This window comes from Protopterus annectens, chromosome 2.part2 (assembly GCF_019279795.1).
Source record: "Protopterus annectens isolate FY-2018-M chromosome 2.part2, PAN1.0, whole genome shotgun sequence".
Lineage (NCBI taxonomy): Eukaryota > Metazoa > Chordata > Ceratodontiformes > Protopteridae > Protopterus > Protopterus annectens.
In genome coordinates, this window is record NC_056730.1 from 468,535,067 (window position 1) to 468,562,906 (window position 27,840).

A 27,840-nucleotide genomic window follows, 5' to 3' on the forward strand; every position below is an offset into this window, starting at 1 on the left:
GGGCTGGCCAATTTCCCTCTGTTTAAGGATCTCCAGAATGTCTGCAAAAGAGACATCTTCAGAAGGGGAACGTGGGGAACCCTCAGAATCATCCAGATCTGTGTCCGATGTGATAGACTCAGGTGAGTCAATGTGTTTCCTCTTGCACTTCCTCTTCCGAGGGGGCTCTTCTGCCAAATCAGGAGAGGCCTCGGAAGAGGATGAAATCCCCAAAGGGGGCTCCTGAGGAGCTGGCTCTCTGCGGTCCGGGATGAGGGAGTGAGTCGACTTACCCTGAGGCAGCATAGAAGGAGGGGCTGACGGAGCCGACTGTGGAGTAGAGCCAGGCTCTAACACACTCCGCATGACCTCGCAAGCACCCCTGTCAGGCCGAGCCAGAGGTCCCCGCTCCGAGGAGCTAAGGACCCCTTGGCACCGACAGTGATGGCTCGAAGCCGATGTCGGAGCCGAACTCACCAGCGCCAAGCACCAAGAGGAAGAGGGGGTCGGACAAGGGCCCGATGCCACTCACCCCCCCGGAGCCGACGAGGGAAGTCCGGCGCCGAGATTCCTCCATGGAAGAAAACGGAGCCGACGACGGCGCCGAAGACAATTGTCTCGGCTCGGTGACCACAGTCTCGGTTCCGACGACCCGGCTCCGAACTCAAAAGAGTCGAAGGAGGAAAAAGTTGATGGACGGGGCAGGCACCGACTGATGAGTCGGGCTCTGAAGCATCTGGGCTAGTGCCTCGGACTTAAGTAGTCGACTCACCACCCTCTGAAGGTCATGATCGGAAAGACTCGAGGATCTAGAGGAATGAGACCTTAGAGACCGTTCCGACAGGAGGTGAGATCCTGGAGCGGAATGAACGGAGCCAAGAGAAGGTGACCTAGACCTCTTTCTGGTTGTCGGCTCAAGATCTTGTCGGAGCCGACACGGGTACTCGATAACCTCGGCTCCGCCGGAGCCGGAAGCCACAGAAACTGTGGACTGTGTCTTATCGGCTCCAGCCGGAGCCGATATATGCAAAGGTTGAACAACCTGAGGTCTCGGCTCAGAAGCCGGAGCCGAAGACCTCGATGCCTTAGAGGGCTTCCCTGTTGAGACAGACAGGGAATCCTCAGGCTTCAACAAGCCTCTCAGAATTAGCTTGTTTTTCTTTCCTGAGGACCCTGGGGCTTAAGCCATGGCAAACAGCACAGGAGTCCTGCAGGTGCAAAGGCCCCAGACAATAGACAAGAAGTGTGAGCGTCTGTCAGAGACATTTTCTGACAGCACGCATCACACTTCTTGAATCCGGAGACCTTTGCTTCTTTTGACATAGCCTAACTGGTGAACACAAACACACACTCAAACACACCAGTTATACCCTGTCAGAATAACAATTTTAGTAAAGATACTAAAAAATAAAGTACAACAAACTGTAGCTAATTATAGTAAACTACACAAACACTCCCTAGGGAAGAGAAGGCCTAAGGCCCAAGGGAAGAACCAAAGGTTCTTTTAAACAAGAAACGGGAAAATTAGGGTCGGGGATAAAGTTCTATGAACTATACTAATTTAAGAAGAATTAAACTGAAAAAGGGGGAAAAAGAGTAACTTTTAATAGAAAAAGCTAAAACTCACCAGGAACCGGTAGAAGCAACCAACCTCGAAGCTGTAGCGGCAAACGAGATCTGAGGTAACTCTCGCCTAGCATTGTGGGATATAAGGGGAGCCTCGAGCCGGTGGAACCAACTCTCGAGCTTTTAGAGTGGCCGAGTCGGAGCCGAGGTCGGCTCCGAACCCATCCAGCAAGAATGAAGGCGAGATAGACAACTTAACATCTTTACGTTTCTAACACCTCGTATGGTGCTTTTTTTCAAGTTGACTACAATGTCTTTTGATTATGCCAAAGTTTTTACAGTATCAGCTGATAACTGCATATCAATATTATCAAGTACAGAATTGATGATAAATGGTGTCAACATACTTTATGCACCAGCAGTTCTCAGACAGATGCATCACTTATTAAAACAGAGAACAAAAGTCCAAGGTAAATCCTTACAGAATATTTTTCTTTGTATGAATCCACATGCATACAAGGACATAATATTAAATTCTGACAGATCTACCTCTGTCACCCATTCATATCCCACTGATGATTATTTTATTTATACCCACACTTTGAATCTGCTTAACTAGTATCTCAAGAATGATTCAAAAGCTTGGTTAAAACCAATAAAAAGGACATTCCACTCATTCTTATATCCACATACTCCCAACAGTAGATCAAAAAGATTTAACCACTTTGATTTTTCAGAGAACCTCAACTACATTAGAGAAGGTGTCTGTCATCTAGCATTTTTCATTGATATGTGCTCATTTTCTTCTGAAGTATTTCTCTAAATCTACTGGTTTCTGTAGTATGGGTCTCACCCTTACAATTTTCACTCTCTTATACAGAAATAACATCCTTGCTAGAACCTCAAAATGGGTAATTTTGATTGCCTAGTACAAATAACTACCATAAGGAATTGAGAAGCACATTCACAAAAGCAAACAGTGTAAGGTAGCATGATTTGCAATGGCAAGCAGTATCACGTGTGCCGACATAAAAATTGCTCCAAGAATTCAGATTGATAATTATTTCTAATTTGGTGTGCTTATTTCGAGTCCAGCATGTACAGGCCTAACTCCTGCAGTATTTGCCAATAAGCAAGATGTTTCATGTCTAGAATCTCAATTCAAAGACTAACGGAACAGGCTCATCACCCAGCACCTCCAAAACCCATGGAATAAACTTCCCCTGCATGTTAAGCAGTGCAACTCACTATATTCCTTTAAATAAAACTAAGACAATGGGATGGGTATCCACCAAATTTACTCTGCAAATGAGTGGCATGGCTCTCTTGGAAAAGGGAGGTTTGACTTGAGGCAAGGTACTGGCAAAGCAACAGTGGTCTTGGAATATGTATGAATCTATAAGCATTACTAAAACTACACTGCCACAGACATCCTGGAACACCACAGAATTAATTAAAACTTTATTACAAGATGGTTTCCACTTTCATCCTTACACTTTTACGTGGATTTCATCAGAACCAATACAAAGTAAACACCACCCTACATTTAAACTTCTTAAAGGGAATGCCACCCATTCATCTTAAAGACATACAACCTATTTCTCCATACAAAAATAGCAAATACATAAATGTGATTTTTAAAAATAATAAATATAACTGTATATATATAAACTTCACCTCCTAAACCTATAAACCAACATCTTAAGCCTACTTTTCAGATGCATCAAAAAATTAAAAGTGAATGTGGTAATAAATATAATAATAAATGTAACAAACTACTATCTGTACTTGTATTCCATAGAAACGTACTGCCATGCAAAAATACAGTGGATATAAAAAGTGTACACACCCCTGTTAAAATCCCAGGTTTTTGTGATATAAAAAAAGAGACCACAATAAATCATTTTAAACATTTACCACCTTTAATGTGACCTATAACCTGTACAATTCAATTGAAAAACAAATCTGTTAGGGGAAAAAATATAAAAAATAAACATACAATAACCTGGTTGCATGGGAGTGCACATCCTTAACTAATAATTTGAAGCAGCACCTTTTGATTTAATTACAGCATTCAGTCTTCTTGGATAGGAGTCTATCAGCATGGCACATCTTGAATTGGCAATATTTGCCCACTCTTCCTTGCAAAAGTGCTGCAAATCTGTCAGATTGCTAGGGCATCTCTTGTGCAACAGCTCTCTTCAGGTCACCCCACAGATTTTCGATTGGATTTAGGTATGGGCTCGGGCTGGGCCATTCCAATACTTCAATTTTCTTCTGGCGATGATTTGATGATTTGGATGTATGCTGGTGAAATTCCTCTTCATCTTTAGCTTTCTAGGAGACACTGAAGGTTTTGGGCCAAAAGTGACTGTTACTTAGAACTGTTCATAATTCCCTCCACCTTGCATAAAGTCCCAGTTCCAGCTGAAGAAAAGCAACCCAAAGCATGATACGGCCACCACCATGCTTCACTATGGGGATGGTATTCTTTTGGTGATGCAAAGTGTTGTTTTTGCACCAAACGTACCTTTTAGAATTGTGGCCAAAAAGTTCAGCCTTGGTCTCATCAGTCCATAATACATTTTCCCACATGCTTTTGGGAGTCTAGATGTATTGTTGTGCAAATTTTAGCCAGGCCTGGATGCTTTTCTGTGTAAGGAAAGGCTTCCGTCTTGCAACCCTACCCCACAGTCCATACATGTTAAGAATACGGGAGATTGTCACATGTAGTACACAACCAGTACTTGCCAGAAATTCCTGCAGCTCCTTCAGTGTTGTATATCTCTTGGCAGCCTCCCTGACCAGTTTTCGTCGTGTCTTTTCATCAATTTTGTAGGGACATCCAGTTCTTTGCAAAGTCACTGTTGTCTTATATTTTCTCCACTTTTTGATGACTGTCTTCACTGTGTTCCATGGTATATCCAATGCCATGGAAATTTTTTTGTACCCTTCTCCTGACTGATACCTTTCAACAATGAGATCCTTTTGATGCTTTGTAAGCTCTCAGCGAATCATGGTTTTTGCTGTAGCAGGCAACTGAGTAAAGGTCAGAAAAATCCTACTAGGACAGCTGAACTTTATTTGGGGTTAATCAAAGTCTCTTTAATTGATGGCAGGTGTGTACCCAAGAAGACTGAATGCTGTAATAAAAGGTGCTTCAACAAATTATTAGTTTAAGGGTGTGCACACTTATGCAACCAGCTTATTGTACATTTTTTATGTTTTATATTTTTTCCCTTAACAGATTTGTTTTTCAATTGTATTGTGTACAGGTTATGTCACATTAAAGGTGGAAAAAGTTTTGAAATGATTTACTGTGGTCTAATTTTTTTACACCACAAAAACCTGGCATTTTAACAGGGGTGTGTACACTTTTTATATCCACTGTATGCAAAGCATCAAACTCCATACACAACAGTACACAGTAGTACACACCCCTATCAAGAGCGTTTTATTATAAAATAAATCCTACAAGTACATGGCTCTATGTTTAGGCACACTCATTCAGGATGGGGGGATCTTGTGAATTTAGGCAGCACTGCCATAATTCCCTGGTTTCTAAAACGGTTTCCCAAGCAGCACCCCTGGGGTTTTATGTTACCTTCTGTAACACCCCAAATCTTAATAGTTGATAAGCACAAACAATTGTGTTTATACAGTGCATTTTTCATATTTGTTTCTACGGTTATCAATTTAAGTTCGTAGATGCACTTGTTAAACGGCCTCTCGCTCTTACCTATATAGTAAGCTCCACAGGGGTCGCACACAGCAATATCTACCCTTGTGGAAAAACAATTATAAGTACCAACTAATTTTGTCTTCATATTACCCTCACCTAAAGTAACAAACTCTTCTTCTAAAACATAAGTGCACTGCTTAAATTGTCCATATTTTGCCATACTTTTTGTGGACACAAAATTTTTAGGAACCAGGTTTTCAAAAAAGGCAATTCAAATTTGTAGCCCTTTTATGTGCAAATACAGAAGTATCACCTTTGGCTGCTGAGATGTTCCTGTCAGAAAGTACAGTTTTGTACCTACCATAAATGTAGATGTCCGACAGGAATGCATCTGCAGTCCTTACAAATGGGTTGTCCTGTCGTCAGGCAGCCCTTCGGTCGGCCGGATTCCAAAGTCTGGGTCTGGCTTCGGCTGGTGTCGCGCTTCACCCGACGTCATAGCTGCAGTTCTTTGGGTATAAAGGCATCAGCCAACGCCATTTTCCTCAGTGTTTCTTGCCCCAGATGCCAGGTGCCCTCTTGGATGGCTAAATTTGGATAAATGCCAATGTTTCCAAATAGTAGAGAGCAAACACATAAAATAAGCATGTATGTACATATATACAAACAAATACACCATAATAGATCCCCCCCAAGCTAGCTGAAGGATGGCAAATACCCTAGGAGTACCACAGAGGGGAAGGTGGGTGGGTAATCCTGACTGCAGATGCATTCCTATCGGACATCTACATTTATGGTAGGTACAAAACTGTACTATGTCCTTCAAGGATGCATCTGCAGTCCTTACAAATGGGTAGAATACCATAGCTAAACTAGGGGAGGAGGAAAAAGAGAGATTATGGTGTAGTTAGGATCCCTTGCAAAACAGCAGTGGCAAAACCTGCTCGGGATCTAGAGTATAAAGGTAAATTGTAATGCTTGGCAAATGTATGCACGGAGGTCAAAGTAGCAGCCTCTATAATGTCCTTGGTAGCCACTCCTCGTAAGAAAGCTGTGGTAGTGGCTGTAGCCCTTGTGGAGTTAGGCCTGATGTTCTCTGGAGTTTTCTTTCCATGGTAGGAGTAACAAAATCTAATGCAATTTCCTATCCATTTGGAGATTGTCTGTTTTGAAATTGGTTTTCCTTCCTTTCCTGTTGCATATGCTACCAGAAGCTGATCAGTTTTTCTATTGGACTTGGTCCTATCCAGGTAGTAGCGTAATTGTCTATGTACATCCAAGGTATGCAACAGTCTTTCTCCCCTGTTCTGTGGGTTGGGGAAGAATGTAGGTAGGTGGATAGCCTGATTTAAAGACACTCTGGATATCACCTTAGGCATAAATGTAGGATTTGTTCTCATGGACACTCTATCTTGATGGAAGATCAGGAAGGGTTGCACTGCCATTAATGCCTGTAGTTCAGAGACCCTTCTTGCTGAGGTGGTTGCCAGCAGGAAAGCAGTCTTCCAGGATAAGTATTGTAATTCTGCTGTTGCTGCTGGTTCGAAAGGGGGAACTGTCAATTTTTCTAGCACAAAGTTCAAGTCCCATGCTGGCAGTGGTGGTTTCCTGGGAGGTTTTACATTTTTAATTCCTCTCAGAAACTGCCTGAGCAGAGGATGTGAGAAGACAGGAGGATCCAAGCTGTATTCTGCTGAAATAGCTGATGCATGTATCTTGATGGAAGAATAGGACAGGCCTGTATGGAAGAGCTCTGCCAAGTACTCCAGGATGTTGGCTATGTTTACCAGTGCCACATCTTCTCCCTTTGCAGTACTCCAAATGAGATATCTTTTCCATTTTGCTGCATAATTCTTTCTTGTGGAAGGTCTACGAGCCTCAAGGATTATGTCTTTAACCCTTTGGGATAAATTTGGGTTAAGTGATCTTATGTAATGTTCCAGGCAGTTAGCTGCAGAGTTTTCAGGTTTGGATGCAGGATGTTGTAGTTGTTCTGTGTTAACAGCAATGGGATCAGGGGTAGTGCCTATATTTGTTCCCGAGACATGCTCCTTAGTAATGGGTACCAATGTTGCCTTGGCCAGTCTGGAGCTATCAGAATGATCCTTGGACGTTCCTCTTTGATCTTCAAGAGCACCTTGTGCATCAAAGGAAGTGGAGGGAATGCATATGCTATCAGGTTTTTCCAACTGAAAGATAGGGAGTCCACCTTCCAAGCAAGTGGGTGGTACGTCCTTGTGCAGAATTTCTTTAGCTGGTGATTGAGTGGGGATGCAAATAAGTCTATTTGTGGCAATCCCCATTCTCTTGTGATGGCTTTGAAGATGTCCGGATGCAGCATCCATTCGTGGGCATCCGTGGTAGTTCTGCTTAATATGTCTGCTAGAATGTTTTCTTTTCCCGGTACAAAAATTGCTTGTAACTGAATGTTGTAGCTCAGAGCCGCATCCCATAGGTCCAGTGCCAGCCGGCATAGAGGGTATGAATGTGTGCCTCCCTGTTTGTTGATGTACCACATAACTGTGGTGTTGTCTGTCCTTATCATAAACTGACCTTCTTGGAGAAATGGTCTGAATGACTGGATTGCCAATTTTACTGCCAGCATTTCCTTTAGATTTATGTGCAGGCGCAGCTGGTCTTGAGTCCATAAGCCTTGTATGCACTTGTCCAGCATGTGTGCCCCCCAACCGAGGTCTGAGGCGTCTGTCGTGATGGTTTGGCTTGGTTGACTGTTGCATAAGGGCAATCCTGTGTTTGATTGACAGGCCTGAGCCCACCATAGGAACTCTTGCTTCAGGCATGGGATTATTGGAATTTTGGTTTCTAGGCTGTGCTTGTGTTGAGACCACAAATTCTTTAGGTACCACTGTAGCTTTCTCATATGCAGTCTGGCAAGAGGGACCAGAATTATGCAGGATGCCATGAAGCCTAGGGCTTGCAGTACTTTTCTTGCAGTTAGATGGTTCTGCTTTGTTAATGCCAAGAAGTAGAGGGGTAGTTGATCTTTCTTTTCTGCAGTTAGGAATGCCATTTGTTTTGATGTGTCCAGCTCTGCACCCAGAAAGGTTATTCTTTGGGATGGAATCAGCCTTGACTTTTTTATATTGACTGTATATCCCAGGGCTTGCAGCAGGTAAATGACTCTTTGTAAGTCTTCTGTTAACTTGCTTTTGTTGTCCGCTTGTATCAGGCAGTCATCCAGGTAGGGGTAAATTTGGATTCCCTGAAGTCTGCAATGAGCAATTACTGATGCCAGGCATTTCATGAACACTCTGGGCGCAGTAGATAAGCCAAAGGGCAATGCTGAGAATTGATAATGCTCTGATCCTGCAAGAAATCTGAGGTATCTTCTGCAATTTGGTCGTATGGGGACGTGCAGGTATGCCTCCTTGAGATCTAGAGTTACCAGCCAAGACTCCTTGCCCAGCATGGGAAGAAGCTGCTGTAGGGTCTGCATTTTGAATTTTGGAACAATGAGGAATGTGTTTAAAGCGGACAGGTCGAGAATAGGCCTCCATTTGCTCTCTTTTCTTGGTACCAGGAAGAGTCTGGAGTAAAATCTCTTTCCTTGTTCCATAGATGGTACCTTCTCCACAGCTCTCATTCTTAATAATTGAGATATTTGCTTTAGAGCTTCTGCCCTTTGAGTAGGTGGTAGGTTTGGCATTCCTCTCTTTCCTGGTAGAGTATGGAAATGGAACCTGTAACCTTGGTCTATAGTTTGCAAAATCCATTTTTCCCTTGTGATGCAATGCCAGTACTTTGAAAATAAGGTTAGTTTCCCGCCTAAGGGTGCTTCCAGTTGTTCCCTGGTAGGCGGTGCCACAGCCAAGTCACTGTGATTGTGTTGTTGTAGTGGTGGTGGCTGCGTCTGTGCCTCGCTGGTTGTTACCCTGCCACTGGCGTCCCCTGTAGGCACCCCTGGATTGGTTTCTGCCTCTTGAACGCCTATTCCTGCCTCTCTGTGTCTTAGAGGAGTCCGGAAAGGACCAATTCTTGGAGGGCCAGTTCCTGCTAAACCTTGGAGGTTGAACCTGTAAGAAATCTTTCACTGTTTGTACAGATTTCGCCTTCTCTTCCATCTTTTTCAGTACCTGCTGTGCAGGAGAACCAAATAAATTGACTTTGTCCATGGGTGCATCTAAAAGCTTTGATTTGACATGGTCTGGTAATGCCTGCTCTTTCAACCATGCATGTCTCCTGATAACTGTGCCAGTCATGGCTGATCTAAAGGAAGCCTCCAGTGCATCATAGCCACATTTTAAAGAATGGTTACTAACCTGCTGTATGTTATGTACCATTTCCTGAACATACTTCTTATCTAAAGATTCTTCAGAGGACAGTTTTTTGGTTAACTGGTCTAGCATAAACTCTTGATATTGAATCATATGAAATTGACAGTTCAAAGCCCTAGCTGACAGAGTAGCAGAAGTGTAAACTTTTTTACCCCATCTCTCTAAGGACCTGGATTCCCTTTCAGAGGGGAGGGGGTTTTTAGTAGATGTAGTTGCTACAGCCTTAGGCCCCTGGGAGATAGTCTCTGGATCTGCAAAAGGAGCCTTGTATAAATGGTGATGAGTGTCCGGGACCCTGTAGAACCTATCGGGCTTAGCAGGGGCCGGAGGTAATGAATCAGGGGCAGTGCAAGCATCATTAAATGCATCATCTACAACAGAAAGAACTGGAGGTATAGCTAAAGGCTTATGCTCTGGCAAATGTAAAAAGGTTCTAAGCCTTTTTCTGGAGTCTGAGAAATATTGGCCCTGCCACTAAAATTGTTCCCTCATAGCATGCAAGGTTTCCCCAAAGGAAAATTCCTCAGGTGGAGAGGCTGAAGGAATGGACTCTTCAGCATCAGAGTCTTCGTAAGGGGAATAAGGAGCCTCAGGAGGGTCTGTATGTTCTGAGTCATCAGAGGAATCATCTGTGGATAATGGCTCTGGGGGCTCTGCTCTAGGCCTCTTCTCTGGAGGTGGATGAGTGGTCCTGTCTGGCTGAGGCTGGGATCCACGAATTAAAGAAATGAGATCCTCTGCCAAAGAAAGCATATGGGAACTGGAGCTGGGCCTGCGAGAGGGGGGCTTAACAGGCACAGTTTTTGAAGCTTTAGCTGCTTTAGCCCTGGCAAAGGCCTTAATAGACATGGCTGCAGGAGGCCTAGCAGCTCCACGTGCAGGGGTTGAAATATCCAAGGGAACAGTGTCTGATAATTCCTGAGAAACCGCAACTGCAGGTTGGATTTCAGAAGCCGATTCCACCAGGTTAGAAGAGGCCTCGGTAGAAGGCATGTTTTCGGCTGGAGGAAGAACCGCTTGCTCGGTTTCAGCCGAAACCGAGACACTTGTGGTTGGCTTAACCGCGGTTTTGGCCGAAACCGCGGACCGCGAGTGTCGGTCCTTTTCCCTGCGTTTTCTGGTTATTTGTGAAGTCGGAGGATCCGACGGCATAATATAAGCAAAATCCGAGCCGAAAAACTGCTCTGCAAATTCCGACCGACGTCTAAAAGTCTGTCGGTTAAAAGAAGCACAGGCTAGACAAGCTGCTACGTCGTGATCTGGGCCTAAACAAGGTAAGGAGTAAGAGTGGAAATCTTTATGAGGTATTTGTTTCCCACAAGTTAAACAGTTATTCACTTTTTCTGACATCGGCTGAGGCAAGAAAGAGTCCCCAACGGGGTACTTAGCTTTTTTAGAAGTCCTCGAAGTAGTATTCGGTAGTAGTAATCTCTGGTTCTGACCGACCGGCACTTGCGAACAGCTTCTGCTTCGGGCGCCACGCGGCAAGAAAGACTGAGGAAAATGGCGTCGGCTGATGCCTTTATACCCGAAGAACTGCAGCTATGACGTCGGGTGAAGCGCGACACCAGCTGAAGCCAGACCCAGACTTTGGAATCCGGCCGACCGAAGGGCTGCCTGACGACAGGACAACCCATTTGTAAGGACTGCAGATGCATCCTTGAAGGACATCTAAGTAACGGCCATTATTTGCAAATTATTCCTCCAACTTCATTTTTCATAGGGTGGTGTCCTAGCACTAGACTTTTAATCAAGTCTGACGTGGAAGGTGACTTATTTAACCTTGTTGTATTACCAAAACAAGATTAAATCTTACATGTCTTGGTCTAGCTACCTCACCCAAATTTCATTTAGGAGATCCTTGAGGTAATTCCTATCATAAAACATAGCTGCCAATTTCTGGCATTCCTGGGCAAAAACAGTTTTGTACATAATCATCCTTGAAATTCAGACAAACTGCACTTTTACCAAGGATTTCTTTTGAGACAGAGGGTGGCAGCTCTGAAAATGCAGACATGAATTTGAAAACATAGGCTTTCTATAAACACTTGCTTTAAGTTGTCCATCTTCCTTATAAATTGTGATAGCCAAATAATTACAAAAATTGTCATAAATCATATATGTAAACTTAAAATAATTCGTAGTGGAATTAATGTAATCAAAAAGACTCCTCTAATCTTAAATGGGAATCTTTCCACAAAACAAAGATGTCCTCTATGAATCTCTTGTATATCAACCAACTGTGCTTAAATTCAGAATTTAAAACAAAATTTTCTTCCCAAGCCCACAACACAATATTGGCATAAAGGGGCACACATGCAGCTCTCATTGACACACCTTGTACCTGCTTATAGTACTCAACTCAAAGTAAACAAAAAGAATATCAAGTACGAACACCATAAAATTAATCAAAATTGTACACCCTGTAGCCGTTACAGTGGGGGGCAGCCTAACAGTGCTTCTGAAAAACTCTCCAAGTCCTCCCTCAATGAAATGCAACCAAATAGGTCAACAACATTAATACAAACAAAAAACACATTCTCAACATACAAATTGGGGGTAAAACGCCTTAAGAAGTCCCAAGAGTCCCTTAAAATATATGATTGTTCATGTACAAAAGATTTCAACTTAGGATCGAGATACACTGCCAGTGGGCAAGTCTTTGGTTGTCTGGCCGACACAATTAGCCTCAAAGGTGGATCATACATATCTTTGTGAAATTTCAGGATACGAAAAATGGCAGAAACTGGCTTCTCTATATAAAGTCAAACACACTTTTGGATATAAAACCACTTAAAAGGAGCTCATCCAAATATAAATCGATTTTTTGGTATGCTTCTCGCTAGAAGAAGCTGGTATACTTTTAGAAACATTTAACAAAAACTCAAGAATCTTAGTGGAATAGTCATTGGTGTTCATGACAACCATGCCACCGCCCTTATTGGGCTTCAATATTCTAGTGGGGGTGTCACCACTCAATTTGTGCAATAAATCCTGCTCATCTTTCTTAAAGTTGTATTTAATAAAGTGGAAGCTTGCCCAAGTAAGTAGATGTCACATCTACACAGGTGCTCAAAAACACCCACTAATGGGATACAGGGAGGATAGTATGCACTTCTCTTCTTAAAATTTTTCGGTATATCCCTCCTCTCTTGGTCCCCATGCATTATACATAAATTAAGTTTCCTCGTAAATAACTTGAGTACCATCAATCAGTGGTACTGAAGCTGGTCTCTAGAACTGGTGTGAAACCTCTCTTAAATAAGCTGAAATGAGTATCAGTAATATTCTCAATACAATAGTTGAATATTTTAAAACCATTTAAAGAGGTTACCACAGGATCAAAAATTACAGGTTCAACTAACATTTCTTGGAATGTCCCCTTTCTCTACCCTCTGAAGCCTTGGGTCTCTTCTTTGTTCGTTGAAGGGGATCTCATATTGCACGGGGACTTGTCCATCCGATTGCTGGAACTGTCAAGATTTTGAAGGGGAGGAAAATCCAAAGGGCAATTACCAAACAAGCCGTCATCGTTAGTTTGACATGCTGTTGCCCCCCCCCCCTTGTAGGCACCGTGTTTAAATCAAAATTATCCCCTTCATAACTATTTCTACATCTAGATTTAGGAATAGAGTAGTCAGTGTAAGTCAGGTAGTGTTTACCATTCCTTTCCAGCTTCTTCAGTTTTCTAGCCTTAATAAAGTCTAGCTACCAGTCAATCAAATTAAAAGACCTATAATAAACTTCCGAAAGTTGATCAAACAGCAAATCTGACTTAATAGCCATGTCAATAAAATGAATTTGCATTTTGCTCTCCTTTATTAGTGCCTTTACCAGTTCCAAACTATGTTGATTAAAATTTCTATTAATTAATTGTATAAACTCATTCGATAACTACCACCATTCAGGAATTTCCACATACGTAAACCTTGTGGCTACACATTGTTCCAAATATCTACTGTCCAACTGTAGCTTGCGATATGCCAATAAAAGTTCCTGAAATGAAGCAATTTGTTCTAATAATGTGCCACTTACACATATTAAGTTACTTTGGAATGCCACCTGAAATGTAGGAAAGTTTCCAAGGCAGTCACATTCAGACACAATCTTTCACTCCGCTGGCACAGCTCCATATTATTAGTACTGCTGGGGTCGTGAAAGTCCCCTTGATCACAACTCGGTCTTGCAGAACCATTAACAAGAGAAGCCCCACTGTACATGCCCGTTGTGTTATTTGGGCATCTGTTAAATAAAAAGTACAGTTTTGTACATACCATAAATGTAGATGTTCGAAGATCCACATTGCTGCAGTCCTTACACTTGGGTAGTCCGCTGTCCTCAGTCGGCCCGAATATCAAAGTATAAGGCTGACGTCGGTCAAGGCGCATTAGACTGACATCAGGACGTCAGGGTACAAATGCGCATGACCAACGTCATATCCTCAGTCTTTTCTTGCCCCAGATGTCAGAAGACCCTAACAAGAAAGGTCAAAACACAAAGACAACAAACAACCAACCAACCACCCTAGTACTAATAATATGTACAATATATACAATATACACAATATTTACAATCCAACCCACACAACCGCCTCTAACTACAGAGCCGACGGAGTGAGGGTAAATTGGACTACAGCAATGTGGATCTTGAACATCTACATTTATGGTAGGTACAAAACTGTACTATGTTCTTCATCTCACATTGCTGCAGTCCTTACACTTGGGTAGAATCCCAAAGCAGAGGTAAGGGAGGATGGCACAACTATAAAGAAGCAGGAGCTGCCAAAATGCCCTGTAAAATAGCAGTGGCAAAACCAGCCCTAGATTTAGAGTAAAGTGGAAGGTGATAATGCTTAGAGAAAGTATGCACCGAACTCCAAGTAGCTGCCTCCAAGATATCTTTAGTTGCCACCCCCCTTAAAAAAGCTGTTGAAGTGGCAGTAGCCCTAGTGGAATGAGGCCTAATCCCAGCTGGAACCTCCTTGCCATGATGGGAATAACAGAAAGCAATGCACAACCCAATCCACTTAGAAATAGTTTGTTTTGACACAGGCTTGCCCTGAGAACTCAAAGCAAAAGAAACAAATAACTGCTGAGACTGCCTGAACCCTTTAGTTCTGCTCAAATAATATCGCAACTGCCTGTGTATATCCAAAGTGTGCAAAATCTTTTCCCCTTTATTTTGGGGGTTTGCATAAAAGGTAGGCAAATGAATAGTTTGGTTTAAAGCCACACTAGAAACCACTTTAGGCATAAAGGAAGGATTAGTACGCAAAGATACCCTATCCTTATGGAAAATTAAGAAAGGCTCAACTGCCATAAGGGCCTGTAATTCAGAAACCCTTCTCGCAGAGGTAATGGCCAACAAAAAAGCAGTCTTCCATGATAAATATTTCAACTCCGCAGTAGCTGCAGGCTCAAAAGGTTGTAGAGTGAGTTTCTCCAACACAAAATTGAGATCCCAAGCAGGAGTAGGAGCTCTCCGTGGGGGTCTTATATTCTTTGCCCTCTAAGGAATTGCTTAAACAAAGGATGAGAAAACAAAGGTGGGTCACAATCATAGTGAGCAGAAATTGCTGCAGCATGAATCTTAATAGAAGAGAAGGACAAACCTTTGTCCAGTAACTCAGTAAGATATTGAAGAGCCACACTTAAATTAGGCTTAGAAACATCAAATGCTTTTGCTGCACTCCAAAATAAAAATCTCTTCCATTTATCTGCGTACACTTTCCTTGTACTAGGCCTTCTGGCCTCCAAAATAACATTCAAAACTTGCTGTGGAAGCTGAAACCCTCCAGGGTTTAAAACAGAATATGCCAGGCTGTCAGGAGAAGAGAGTGAAGTTTGACATTGAGTAAATGACTGTTCTCCTGAGACAGCAGGTGTGGAATCGAAGGTAAAGGCCATGGAGGCTCCCGTACCAGACTTCTCAGAAGTGGGTACCAATGCTGTCGAGGCCAATCTGGAGCTATTAAAATCATCTTTGGCTTGTCCTGTCTGACCTTCAGAAGTACCTTTGAGAGGAGAGGCAGAGGCGGAAAGGCATACACATGAAGATTGCTCCAATTGAATGAAAGAGCATCCACTTTCCAAGCTGTGGGATGAAAACTTTTTGTGCAAAACTTTGGCAGCTGGTAGTTTAGTGGAGAAGCGAGCAGATCTATGTCTGGAGTTCCCAATGACACTGTCAATTTCTGAAATACATGAGGATCCAATTTCCACTCGTGGGGATCCATAATTTGTCTGCTCAACACATCTGCTAAGGAGTTCTGTGCTCCCGGCAGAAACCTTGCCTGTAGATTTAGCTTTAAACTGAGAGCAGTCTCCCACAAAATCATTGCTTGTCTGCACAGAGGATAAGAATGTGTTCCCCCTTGCTTGTTGATGTACCACATGACAGTTGTGTTGTCTGTTAGAATCAACACCTGTCCTGGAAGAAGTAAATCCTTGAAAGCTATTAATGCAAATTGGACTGCTAACATCTCCTTCAGGTTGATATGTAGATGTAGAAGTCTGGCAGGCCACGTGTCTTGTATCCACTTTCCATTTAGATGAGCTCCCCAAGCTTTGTCTGAGGCATCTGTCGTTAGAATCTGACTCGCCTCTGGCCGGGTCACAGAGAGTCCCTTGTTTAGGTGACATTCCTGAGCCCACCACAAAAATTCCTTTTGAATGCAAGGTATTATCTGAATGACAGTGTCCATATCTTGGCAGTGCTGTGTCCATACATTTTGAGATACCATTGTAGCTTCCTCATATGCAGTTTGGCATTGGGAAGCACCAGAATACAAGATGCCATGAACCCCAAGGCTTGAAGGACTGTCCTTGCAGTCAGCCTGGACTGATGAGACAATTGATGGAAGTAAAGAGAAAGATTCTTTTGTTTGTCCGGGGTCAAAAGGCCATCTGGGATGCTGTATTCAGTCTCACACCCAGAAAGCACATGTCCTGAGAGGGTACTAGACTGGACTTTATTTCGTTCACAGAATACCCCAGGCATCTTAGCACTGCTATCACATAGTGTAGATGATGAAGAAGTTCGTCCTTTCCTTGAGCCAGAATCAGGCAATCGTCCAAATAAGGATAGATCTGTATTCCTCGTAGCCTGAAGAAAGCTATCACTGGAGCCAGAACCTTCGTGAACACTCTGGGCAGTAGATAAGCCAAAGGGCAATGCAGAGAACTGATAATGAGAAGTCCCAGCCAAAACGTAGATACTTCCTGCAACTTAGCCTGATAGGAACATGAAGGTAAGCCTCCTTGAGATCCAGAGTCACCATCCAGTGATCTTTGCCCAGCAGAGGTAAAAGCTGTTGTAACGTCAACATTTTGAACTTGGGAATGTCCAGATAAGTGTTGAGGATAGATAAATCCAAAATTGGTCTCCACGTGTTCCCCTTCTTTGGTACTAGGAACAGGCGAGAATAAAATCCTAGGCCCACTTCTGACAGAGGGACCGGTTGTATGGCTCCTATTTGGAGCAGCAGAGAAATCTGTTTGTGAGCCTCTATTCTTTGCTGAGGAGGAACGTCTGGCATGCCTTTGAAAGGAGGCAAGGTATGGAAATAAAACCTGTAACCTTGGTGTATGATATCCAATACCCATCTGTCTTGGGTAATTAAACTCCAATTTTCCTTGAAAAGTGCCAACCTTCCTCCCAAAGGTGCTGCCAGACGAGAAGGCTCTGGCAGCTGAAAAGGTAGGTCATTGGGTCTGTTTACGAAAGGACTGACCCCTGCCCTCACCCGAAGACTGTGCAGGTGAATTCCCTGTTCTAGGCCGGAAAGAGCCCTGAGCTCTGCCCCTACCACGTCTAGACCTACCCCTAGACTGGGAATCATAAGAAGGATACGTCCACCGCTTGGTAGGCCAATTTCTGCTAAACTTCGGAGGCTGAACCTGCAAAAAATCTTTAACAGTCTGCATAGACTTAGCCTTGTCTTCCATTTTCTTTAAGACTGCCTCAACAGGAGAACCAAATAACACATCAGATTGTAAAGGAGCATCTAAAATCCTTGTCTTAACATGGTCAGATAAATTCTGATCCCTTAGCCAGGCGTGCCTGCGAAGAACTGACCCAGTGGCAGCCACCCTAGACGAGGCCTGTACAGCATCAAAACCACATTGCAAAGAATGCTTACCCACTTGTTCAGAGACATGTACCAAATCTTGTAACTCTTTACACTCAATACCTTCCGCCAGAGCATCTACCTTAGACTTCAATTGAGACAGTAGATAGTTTTGGTATTTTAACATGTGAAACTGGCAATTCAGAGCCCTCATAGCTAGGGTGGAAGAAGTATAGACTTTCTTTCCCCATCTATCCAAAGCCCTGGCCTCTTTATCTGGAGGAACCGGATTTTTAACAACAGAAGCTTTAACACCCTTAGGCCCCTGACTAACAGTTTCTGGGTCCGCCCTAGGACTCTTAAAAAGATACTTATGAGCTTCAGGCACCCTATAATACCTATCCGGCTTAACAGGAGCAGGAGGCAGAGAATCAGGATTAAGAGAAGCCTCTGCAAACACATCCTCCACAACATCCAGAACAGGAGGTATAGCCAAAGGCCTATGCTGGGGTAAAAACAAAAATTCCCTAAGCCTTTTCCTGGAATCAGAGAAGCCCTGACCTTCCCACTTAAAATGCTCCCTCATGGAATGAAGAGTCTCTGAAAAAGAAAAATCCTCAGGAGGAGAAGCAGAAGGAGTAGAATCATCCACATCAGAATCAGAATAAGGAGAATACTCCTGCAAGTCTTCAGCCGAAGACTCTCAAACATCTGAAGCCTGCTCAAAACTCCCCAACTCCGGTTCCACCCTCGGCCTCTTATCAGGAGGGGGCAAAGAACCCCTAATCAAGGTAATCAAATCTTCTGCCATTTTAAGCATATGCTTCTTGGGCACAGATCCTGAAGAACTAGGAGTGACACCAACTGAAGCTAAACCTGGCCTGCCTCTGGGAGAAGCCTTGGAAACAGAAGGAGAAGGCCTAACCACCCTAGGAAGGGAGGGGAGTACAGTAACCTGAGAAGCCCCTTCAGCCTGACCTGCCTCCTGGGAGGCCACATCCTGCAATAACAAGGTCTCCCCCTGGGACTCCAGAGAAACCTCTGGTGGAACCACCGGCTCCACCGACACCTCTAAAGAACCGGCGTCCGGTACGGACAACTCGTCTAACCTGGGCTTAGCTGCCTTATCCTTGCGCTTCTTCGAAGAAGCGGACTCCGGAGCATCCGACGGCATATTATAATTGCACCGCTTCCCGAAGACTAACCTGGCACAATCTAACCTTCTCTTAATAGTGCGCTTATTGAATCTAGCACAAAAGCGACACCCAACAACGTCGTGCTCAGGCCCTAAACAAGGAATACACAAAGTATGATAATCTCTATGCGGTATCTGTTTCCCACAAGAAATACAGTTATTCACTTTTTCTGACATCCGGTAAACCACTGAGGCAAGAAAAAACTAAAATATTCCCCAACGGGGTACTTAGCCAACTTTGACTCGGTCTGAAACTCCGAAATCGAACAATTTCAGAACGCCGAACGGCACTTGCAATGCTGCTTCTGCATCGGACCATGCGGCAAAAAAGACTGAGGATATGACGTCGGTCATGCGCATTTGTACCCTGACGTCCTGATGTCAGTCTAATGCGCCTTGACCGACGTCAGCCTTATACTTTGATATTCGGGCCGACCGAGGACAGTGGACTACCCAAGTGTAAGGACTGCAGCAATGTGAGATGAAGAACATCAGAATGCTCACTTTTCAAAAAAATCTCTTGTTTCATGAGAGCGATCTCTGTTTAATCCGGTCACTACATTGCTGTTACCTGATGGTGATTTATTTTGCTCTATAAACATTCTAGCGAGAAATTTTCCTGGAACAAGTCCAGATGGAAAGTTTATTCCAACAGTTTCATATAAACTGGAAAAAGATCCACCAACTTGAAAACAACACAATGATGGAAATCAATCTACAAACTACATTTTCACTACAGGGCTTGCTTGGACAATATGGGGATCAAGAAGCATACATTTGAAATCTCTGCTACTACAGACATTTCAACAAAAGGAGTAGTTTTGCTTTATGAGAACAATTTCAAGTTCAGCAAGCACATATTCACCACCTAATTGGTTCTACTTTATAAATTAAACTGGTGCATTTTCCATGATGTGTAAAAGAGGCACTAACACCAGTTCCCAAGTTAAAATACCTGGATTCCTGAATTACCCTGATTTTACTTATACCTGTTTTCAAGATTTCTTTACTGCTCATAAGGCTCATGACAAGTGTAGAAAAAGAAGAAAAAAAAAACAAACATGAGGAAGCTACCACAGAATGACAGCAGCTCACCAGAGACTAATGAAATGTCACTTTTCCCAGTGTAATTGAAATTACAGCATGTATACACCACTCAAAATATAAATGGAATAAAATAAAGTATAACCAGTCTTATCACATTAAATGAAGAGCATCCATTAATGTTTCCAATGAAACTCCCAATCTACAGAATGTTAGCATAACTGTTTTAAAGTAGCTTGTTCAACCATAAGGACAAAACCCACCAACATATTCATATCATGTAACTGGTTATTCAGACATTCACAACATGCAGTAGGATTCCTTTTTTAGCCACAGAAATTTTGATTTGTTTAACTAATCATACCAGCCAAACGCGTGGCTTGGACAGGTGTTCAAGTCGACAACAAAGCTACATTAAGAATGAGAAGATAAACAATTTAATTTTTACATCATTTTATATTACTTTTGTAGCTTTATAAACATATTTGCATAAAATAAAAATTATACCACCTAGCCCATGGTATAGCTGCAACAATGCAGCATGGCATATGGGTATGGATTATGGTGGGATTTACTCTCTCTCGTCTACAGAATTTGGCTGCTTGGCCTTCATCAATGGGACCAAACCCTGGAAGTCAAATGCAAATCCCACCATAACCCATCCCTGAGCTATGTACTGTTGCTTCAATAACTATCTGTTGAAATTCAAAGGTAAATTTCACATAACCACAGAATGTACTCTATGTCAATGAACAACATACTAACTGTGGTGCTTCATGCTAATCAGTATGTGACTACACTGGATTTCCAGGACTGCTTTAACTCCTTTCTAAAATTTAAAAAAATGATCTTGGAATAGCTGCCAAGAATGCAACTTTAACAGTAACACAAATGCACATGAAGTTTCAGAAGGAAGTATTTCATTTTAGGGATTCAATCTAAAGAACAGAACATCCATCACTGTCCCAAACAGTGAGATACGAGAATGTTGAGGAACATTATCTTGTGGTGGAAAGCACTTGTAATGCCCCAATCGTGGGAGGGGATGAATTAAGAGCAAATGTACAGGTGGTGGGAGCACAAGGGTTGAGATCTTAGTTTTTTCTTTTACGAATGAGCAAGTGCTTAACATATATCATGTTCATTCAATACAGCAGTGTTCAATCAGATAATGACAACTGCTGTAAAACTGAAACAATCAACAATGGTAATGTTTTTTGTTCTCTGCAGAAAAACCACAGAGGGCACCACAAGAGAAAGGCTACATGGAAAGATGCCTCACACGAAAAAGGCTGCATGGAAAGATGCCTCCCTCCAAGACTTAGCTTCCTTGGTCTTCCAAGATGAACGCTATTTGTACATGAATGTAAGCAGACAAAAAAATATACGAGGCCCTACAGTTACTGGGCAGCTCAGCAGTTAAAGCAACAATCTGAAACTCAGTTTAGCAGATCAGCAGACAGTTCAAAGACCACTTCCTGCAAATTCTGCTGGCATAGTGTGTCCAACCGTGAAAGTCACTTAGCTAAATACTACACAAGGAAAAGAAAAAACTGACAACTACCCACTGGGTCTCTCAGACTGGATAATGAAGATGTGGGTATCTAGGTAAGGAAAGGCAAAACTACACACACAGTGTACAAGACTACAGGTAAACGTTTGGTTACTAGAATCAATATTGATGTTACACTGACAGCAGGGGGTTTATACTTTGTCTATGTATGCAGATAAACGGGTTTTACCAGCATATGTAAGTGAAACCTTTGTTCTGTACTCAGCTAAATATAATTAAACAGTTATGAAATTACCACTCCCACTTAAACATGCAGCACTCAAGATGCATACCACAGACTCACAACGTAATACATTAAACAGCTACTTTGAAAAGTATAAAAGTAATTTTGCATTATAACATTAGAACTTCTGAGCAAATTTAAGGCAGCTTAAAATCAAGGTGAATATTCAACCTTAGTACTCCACTCCATTAGACTGCAATAGCCAAGTAAAGTTATTTACAAAAAAAAAAAAAAAGAGAGACTTTGATCTGAATGTTACATACTGCAAACCTGTGTGCCATACTCTCTTTTAACAGTGCAATGCAGCACATTTTTAAGAATTTTACCTTCTTGGCAAATCTGTGAGTGCCCACTGCAGAGTATGCATCTCCAGAAGGCATTGACGTCTGTCGATGTAGCCTGACTTTCTCTGTATGTGACTAAAGATGAAAACAAGTATAAACTGTTAGCAACATGCAGTGTGACTCCTAGCAATAAAAACAAACAGTACAGTGTAATACATCTGTGAGAACTAAAGGAAAACAAACAGAAAACAAATCTTTCTACAATAAAAAACAATATAAAAATACCTGCTCCTCGATTTTATCTTGTCTGTCAAGTGCCGCTTCCACAGCATCAAAAAATTCCTCTTCATTAATCAGACTGTTAGGACCTTCCTATTGAAACAATTTAAGAACACAAAACTGAAATATGAAAAGATAAACATTGACGCAAGTAGAAAAGTACCTTGCAACACTTCAAATGATACAGTCTCCATCTCAAGTGCAAGGCTGGATGAAATACCTACAACTTAAACAGAAAAACTCAGTAATGCCCACTCACCTTCTGGAAAATGAAACCTGATGTTTCAAAATCTTTCTGAGCTGTTGTCAAAAACAATATGAAATCTGATACTTCTCAAAATAAGAACAGCAGCACACTTAAGAATCTAAGTACTTGCTCATCAGTCCTGCTCCTTCTGATTCAGCACATTAACAAGTCAACTACACATCTCTTCCACTGGGAGCTTTAACATTACACAAGCCTGAAGTAAGTTGATACTCACATCTCTGAATGTGCATAATCAGCACTATCCATGAAACAGGTACCAGTCACTCCTAATAGTGAATTGTATTTTGTCAACATTTCACAGCTGGCCCGAATACCAGAGGCTTAGTATTTCTGTGTTGCTTGTGTCGCTTCAGGACTGATCTCAGGTCGTCAGTAGTATAAAGTAAGGCAGCCAACACCATTACATCAGTTTTTCTTGCCCTAACCTGTCAGAAGCCACCACGTAGGACGCAGGTTCTGGTGGAAGAACCCCACCAGTAGAAAGTAAATACCAATATGTCCCTTGTAAGGAAAGAGAAGAAAAAAAGGGGGATGGAAGGAGGGAAACCAGGATTGCAACAGTGAATACACTCGAACATCTATATTTACGGTAAGTATACACAACTGTACTATGATCTTCGTGTTTCACTGCTGCAGTCATCACATTTAGGTCGATTCCCAAAGCTGAGAAAATGGGTGGAGGCAGTCAAGGAAAAGTACAGTTGTGTACACTTACCATAAATGTAGATTTTCAAGTGTATTCACTGTTGCAGTCATTACATTTGGGTTATCTGCTTGCAGGTAGCCCTCAGTCGGCCTGATTAACAAAGTCTTGGGTCCTGCGTCAGTTACTGTCACTTCTTCCATGACATCAGATCGTCAGGGGTATAAAACATGCAGCCGATACCATTACATCAGTTTTTCTTGCCCCAGATGTCAGGTACCCCCCTAATGGGAAGCAATTAAATATAAAAGTACGAAGATATACCTCCAACAAAAAAGCAAATACACCAAAAAGGCTTTTAAGCATAGTAAAGGAAAGTAGAGGTATAGCCAAAAGAAGTCAGGGGGCTGGAGGGAGGGTAACCAGGACTGCAAAAGTGAATACACTCGAACATCTACATTTCCGGTAAGTGCACACAACTGTACTATGTTCTTCATGTTTCACTGTTGCAGTCATTACATTTGGTTAGATTCCCAAAGCTAAGATTGGGAGGAAAATTTTAGATAGCATTAGGGCCAGCTATAAGGCCCTGCAAGAATGCAGTGGCAAAGCCAGCTCTAGATTTAGAGGAAATTGGCAAACGACAATGTTTGGTGAAAGTATGTACAGAACTCCAGGTAGTAGCTTCTAGGATGTCCCTGGTAACGACACCGCTGAGAAAGGCTGTAGAGGTAGATGCAGCCCTGGTAGAGTGAGGTCTGATCCCCTGGGGGATAGGTTTTCCATGGTGCTTATAGCAGAAATGAATACAATGGCTTATCCATTTAGAAATGGTTTGCTTTGAAATAGCCTTCCCCTCTGCCCCTGCAGCAAATGCCACCAGCAGTTCAGATTTCCTTTGAGGTTTAGCCTTTCCAAGTGGAATCTAAGTTGTCTGTGCACATCTAAGGAATGCAGTATCCACTCCCCTTTATTCTGTGGATTGGGAAAGAAGGTTGGCAAATGAATGGACTGATTAAGAGCCACACTGGATACCACCTTGGGCATGAAGGATGGATTGGTTATGAGGGACACCCTGTCCGCATGAAAGATGATGAAAGGCTCCACTGCCATAAGGGCCTGTAATTCAGATACCCTTCTAGCTGAAGTGATTGCTAAAAGGAAAGCTGTTTTCCAAGAAAGAAATGTTAAGTATGCAGTAGCAGCTGGCTTGAAAGGAGGTAGAGTGAGTTTCTCCAAGACAAAGTTAAGGCCCCAGGATGGGGTTGGAGCTCTCCTGGGTGGTCTCAAATTTTTGGCCCCTCTGAGGAACTGCTTGAGCAGTGGATGAGAGACGTGGGGAGGTTCTGTGTTATAATGAGCTGAAATGGCTGAGGCGTGGATTTTAATGGAGGAAAAAACAGGCCCTTGTGAAGCATCTCAGTTTAGTATTGTAAAATCTGAGGTAAATTGGGCACTGCTGTGCTCATCCCTTGAGATTGGTTCCAGGCACAGAATCTCTTCCATTTTTCAGCATAAGATTTTATAGTACTAGGCCTCCTTGCCTCTAAAATGATATCCATCACAGGTTTGCTGAGGGATGGTAAAGGAGAGATTAAGTAATGAGCCAGGCTGCAAGGTTCAGTGTTAGAAGCGGAGAGTGCAGAATCTGGTTCTCCTGCTGAGACAACAAGGAAAGAGTCTGAGGAAGGTGCCATGGAGATAATCGTGACACACTGCGCAGGGGGGGATACCAGTGTTGGCGCGGCCAGTCTGGAGCAATCAAAATCATCCTTGGTTTGTCCTGTTTGATTTTTAGTAGTACTTTGGAGAGAAGAGATATAGGGGGGAAGGCATAGACTGATAGGTTTTTCCAGCTGAAAGACACAGCATCCACTTTCCAGGCTTGTTTGTGGGCAGTCCTTGTGCAAAATGTGTCCAACTGGTAGTTCTGGGGAGAGGCAAACAGGTCTATATCTGGGCTCCCCCATTTGCTTGTCAACATGTTGAAAATCCTTGGTTTCAGTTTCCACTCGTGAGAGTCCATGAGGTTTCTGCTTAGTCCATCTGCCAGTGTATTTAATTTTCCTGGCAGGAATTGAGCTTGTAGGTGCACTTGGTAGCTCAAGGCTGTGTTCCACAATGCCATGGCTAGTCTGCAGAGGGGGTAAGAATGTGTACCCCCCCTGCTTGTTTATGTACCACACAACAGTGGTGTTGTCAGTCTTTACAATTAGTTGTCCTGGAGGAATGTGGTCCTTGAAGGTTGTCAGAGCATTCTGTACAGCTAACATTTCTTTTTGATAGATATGCAGGTGCATTTGACTTAGGTTTCATTTGCCCTGAATGCACTTCCCTGCCAGGTGAAAACACCCATGCATGGTCTGATGCATCTGTTGTTAGGGTTTGGGTGGCAGGGGGTGGTGTGAAAGGTACTCCCTTTGTTTTGGTGGCAGGCCTCTGCCCACCAAAGGAACTCTAGGCGTAGGCAAGGTATGATGGGAATCATTGTTTCTAGGTCTTGAGAATGTTGACACCATAGGCTTTTAAGATGCCACTGTAGTTTCCTCATATGCAGTCTTGCACATGGAATTAGAAGAATGCAGGAGGCTATGAACCCCAAGGCTTGCAGTATTTGTCTTGCAGATAGCAGGGTTTTTATGGCCACTTGTTTGAAGTAGGTTGTCAAATGAATTTGTTTCTCTGGTGCGAGTTAGGCCATCTGGGAAGTTGTATTCAAGCTTGCTTCCAGGAATATAATTTGTTGACAGGATACCAGGTGTGATTTCTTTTTGTTTATGGTGTACCCCAGGCAAGTTAGAACCCTTTGTACAAAGGCCAGATGATTCAAAAGTATGTCCTGGCTTTCTGCCCGAATTAGACAATCATCCAGGTATGGGTATATTTGAATATTTCTTTGCCTGCAAAATGCAATAACTGGAGCTAGGCACTTTGTGCATATCCTGGGCGCAGTAGATATGTCAAAGGGCAGTGCAGAGAACTGATAGTGCGTGTAGCCTGCTTTGAAGCGTAGGTATCTTCTGCAAGATTCCTTGATTTGGATGTGCAGGTATGCTTCTTTTAAATCTAGTGTTGCCAATCGGGCATCTTTGCCTAGCATAGGAAGTAATTGGTGGAGTCAGCATCTTGAATTTTGGAATCTCCAAAAAGGTGTTGAGTAGAAAGGTCCAGGATAGGACATCATGAATTGTCTTTTCTGGGTACCAGGAAAAATCTCGAGTAGAAACCTTGTCCCTTTTCCTCTTCTGCTACCAGCTGAATAGCCCCCATGCTTAAGAGAGAAAGTACTTGTTTTTGGGCCTCTGCTCACTGATTTGGGGGGTAAGTCCGGCCACCCGCTTGGTGCTGGCATCGTGTGGAAGTGAAATCTGTATCCCTGGGACACTATATTTAAAACCCATTTGTCCTGGATAATGAGTTCCCAATTCTTTGCATGAAGAGCAATCTTTCCCCCCAAAGGGGAAGTCAGTTGATAAGTGCTTAGAAATTTTAAAAGGAAGTCACTGAGACAGTTTACCATAGGGGAAGTCTTATTATTCCCAGATTTGGAAGTGGAGGCCCCCCACTGCTTAGTTCTGTGTGTCCCCTGGGACTGAAACCTGGGATTTTTGCTATGTCTGGGTTTGGCTTTAAAAGACCTGGAAGGGGCTGGAAAGGACCAATTCTTAGAGGGCCAGTGCCTACTAAATCTAGGAGGCTGAACTTGTAAAAAATCTTTAGATTTAGCTTCATCTTCCATCTTTTTAAGAATTTCCTCAGCCTTGTTGCCAAACAGGCGGTCCTGATTTAAAGGAGCATCCAACAATTTAGCTTTAACATGATCAGGCAAAGATTGCTCCTTAAGCCAAGCATGCCTTCTGAGCACAGACCCAGTAACAGCAGCCCTGCAAGAGGCATGCCCCCATAAGACTTACCAGAACCAAAGCCCAACCCTCCCCATGGCTAGAGAAAAAGTACAGTTTTATACCTACCATAAATGTAGATGTTCGAGAGTTCACCCTGCAGCAGTCATCAGAATATGTGACACTGAGGAAGATACATTGTGAAGCCTGACTAGGGATGGAACTGGAGCAGCCATGCTGTCAACTTGAGGGTGTGGACTGAGAGATGTAGCGAACCTGACATGTGGGTCAACAGATATGGAACTGGGTCCAGAATCCAAGGATAGTCCAGGAGAAGAGGCTCGAGGAAGAGGAAAGTACAGTTTTGTACCTACCATAAATGTAGATGTTCGAGTGTATGCCCTGCTGCAGTCATCACACTTGGGTTATCCTGCCGTCAGGCGGTCCCGCAGTAGGCCCGAATTCCAAAGTCTTGGTCCGGCGTCGGTTGCTATCGCTTCTTCCCTGACGTCAGTGCGCCAGGGGTATATAGGAGGCATCCAATGTCATTTTCTTCAGTTTTTCTTGCCCCAGATGTCAGGTGCCCCCAATAGGTAAGCAATATATTTATTGCTATATAAAAATGTACATATAAAAATAAAACAATACCTTCAGGCACAAGCAAATACACCACAGAGGTTGTATAGGATAAAAAGGTATAGATAAGTCCAGCTAGTTCAGAGGGGATGGAGGGAGGGTAACATGGACTGCAGCATGGTGAACACTCGAACATCTACATTTATGGTAGGTACAAAACTGTACTATGCTCATCGTGTTACCCTGCTGCAGTCATCACACTTGGGTTGAATCCCAAAGCTAAGGATGGGTGGTGGAGTTAAACAGGGTTAGAAGGAGCTAGA

At 42.9% G+C, this 27,840-nt stretch overlaps 1 protein-coding gene across 2 annotated transcripts in view; it reads right to left on the bottom strand.

Annotated features, from left to right (window-relative positions):
- CERT1 (ceramide transporter 1) overlaps window positions 1–27,840 on the bottom strand; it is a 2,527,843-nt gene that overhangs the window by 1,158,068 nt on the left and 1,341,935 nt on the right. For both annotated transcript variants that reach the window (XM_044063956.1, XM_044063957.1), the window contains exons 9-10: window positions 22,195–22,281; window positions 21,952–22,044 (exon numbers count right to left, since the gene is read on the bottom strand). In XM_044063956.1, the coding sequence (XP_043919891.1) occupies window positions 21,952–22,044; window positions 22,195–22,281 (180 nt within the window). The remainder of the gene's footprint in view (window positions 1–21,951; window positions 22,045–22,194; window positions 22,282–27,840) is intronic.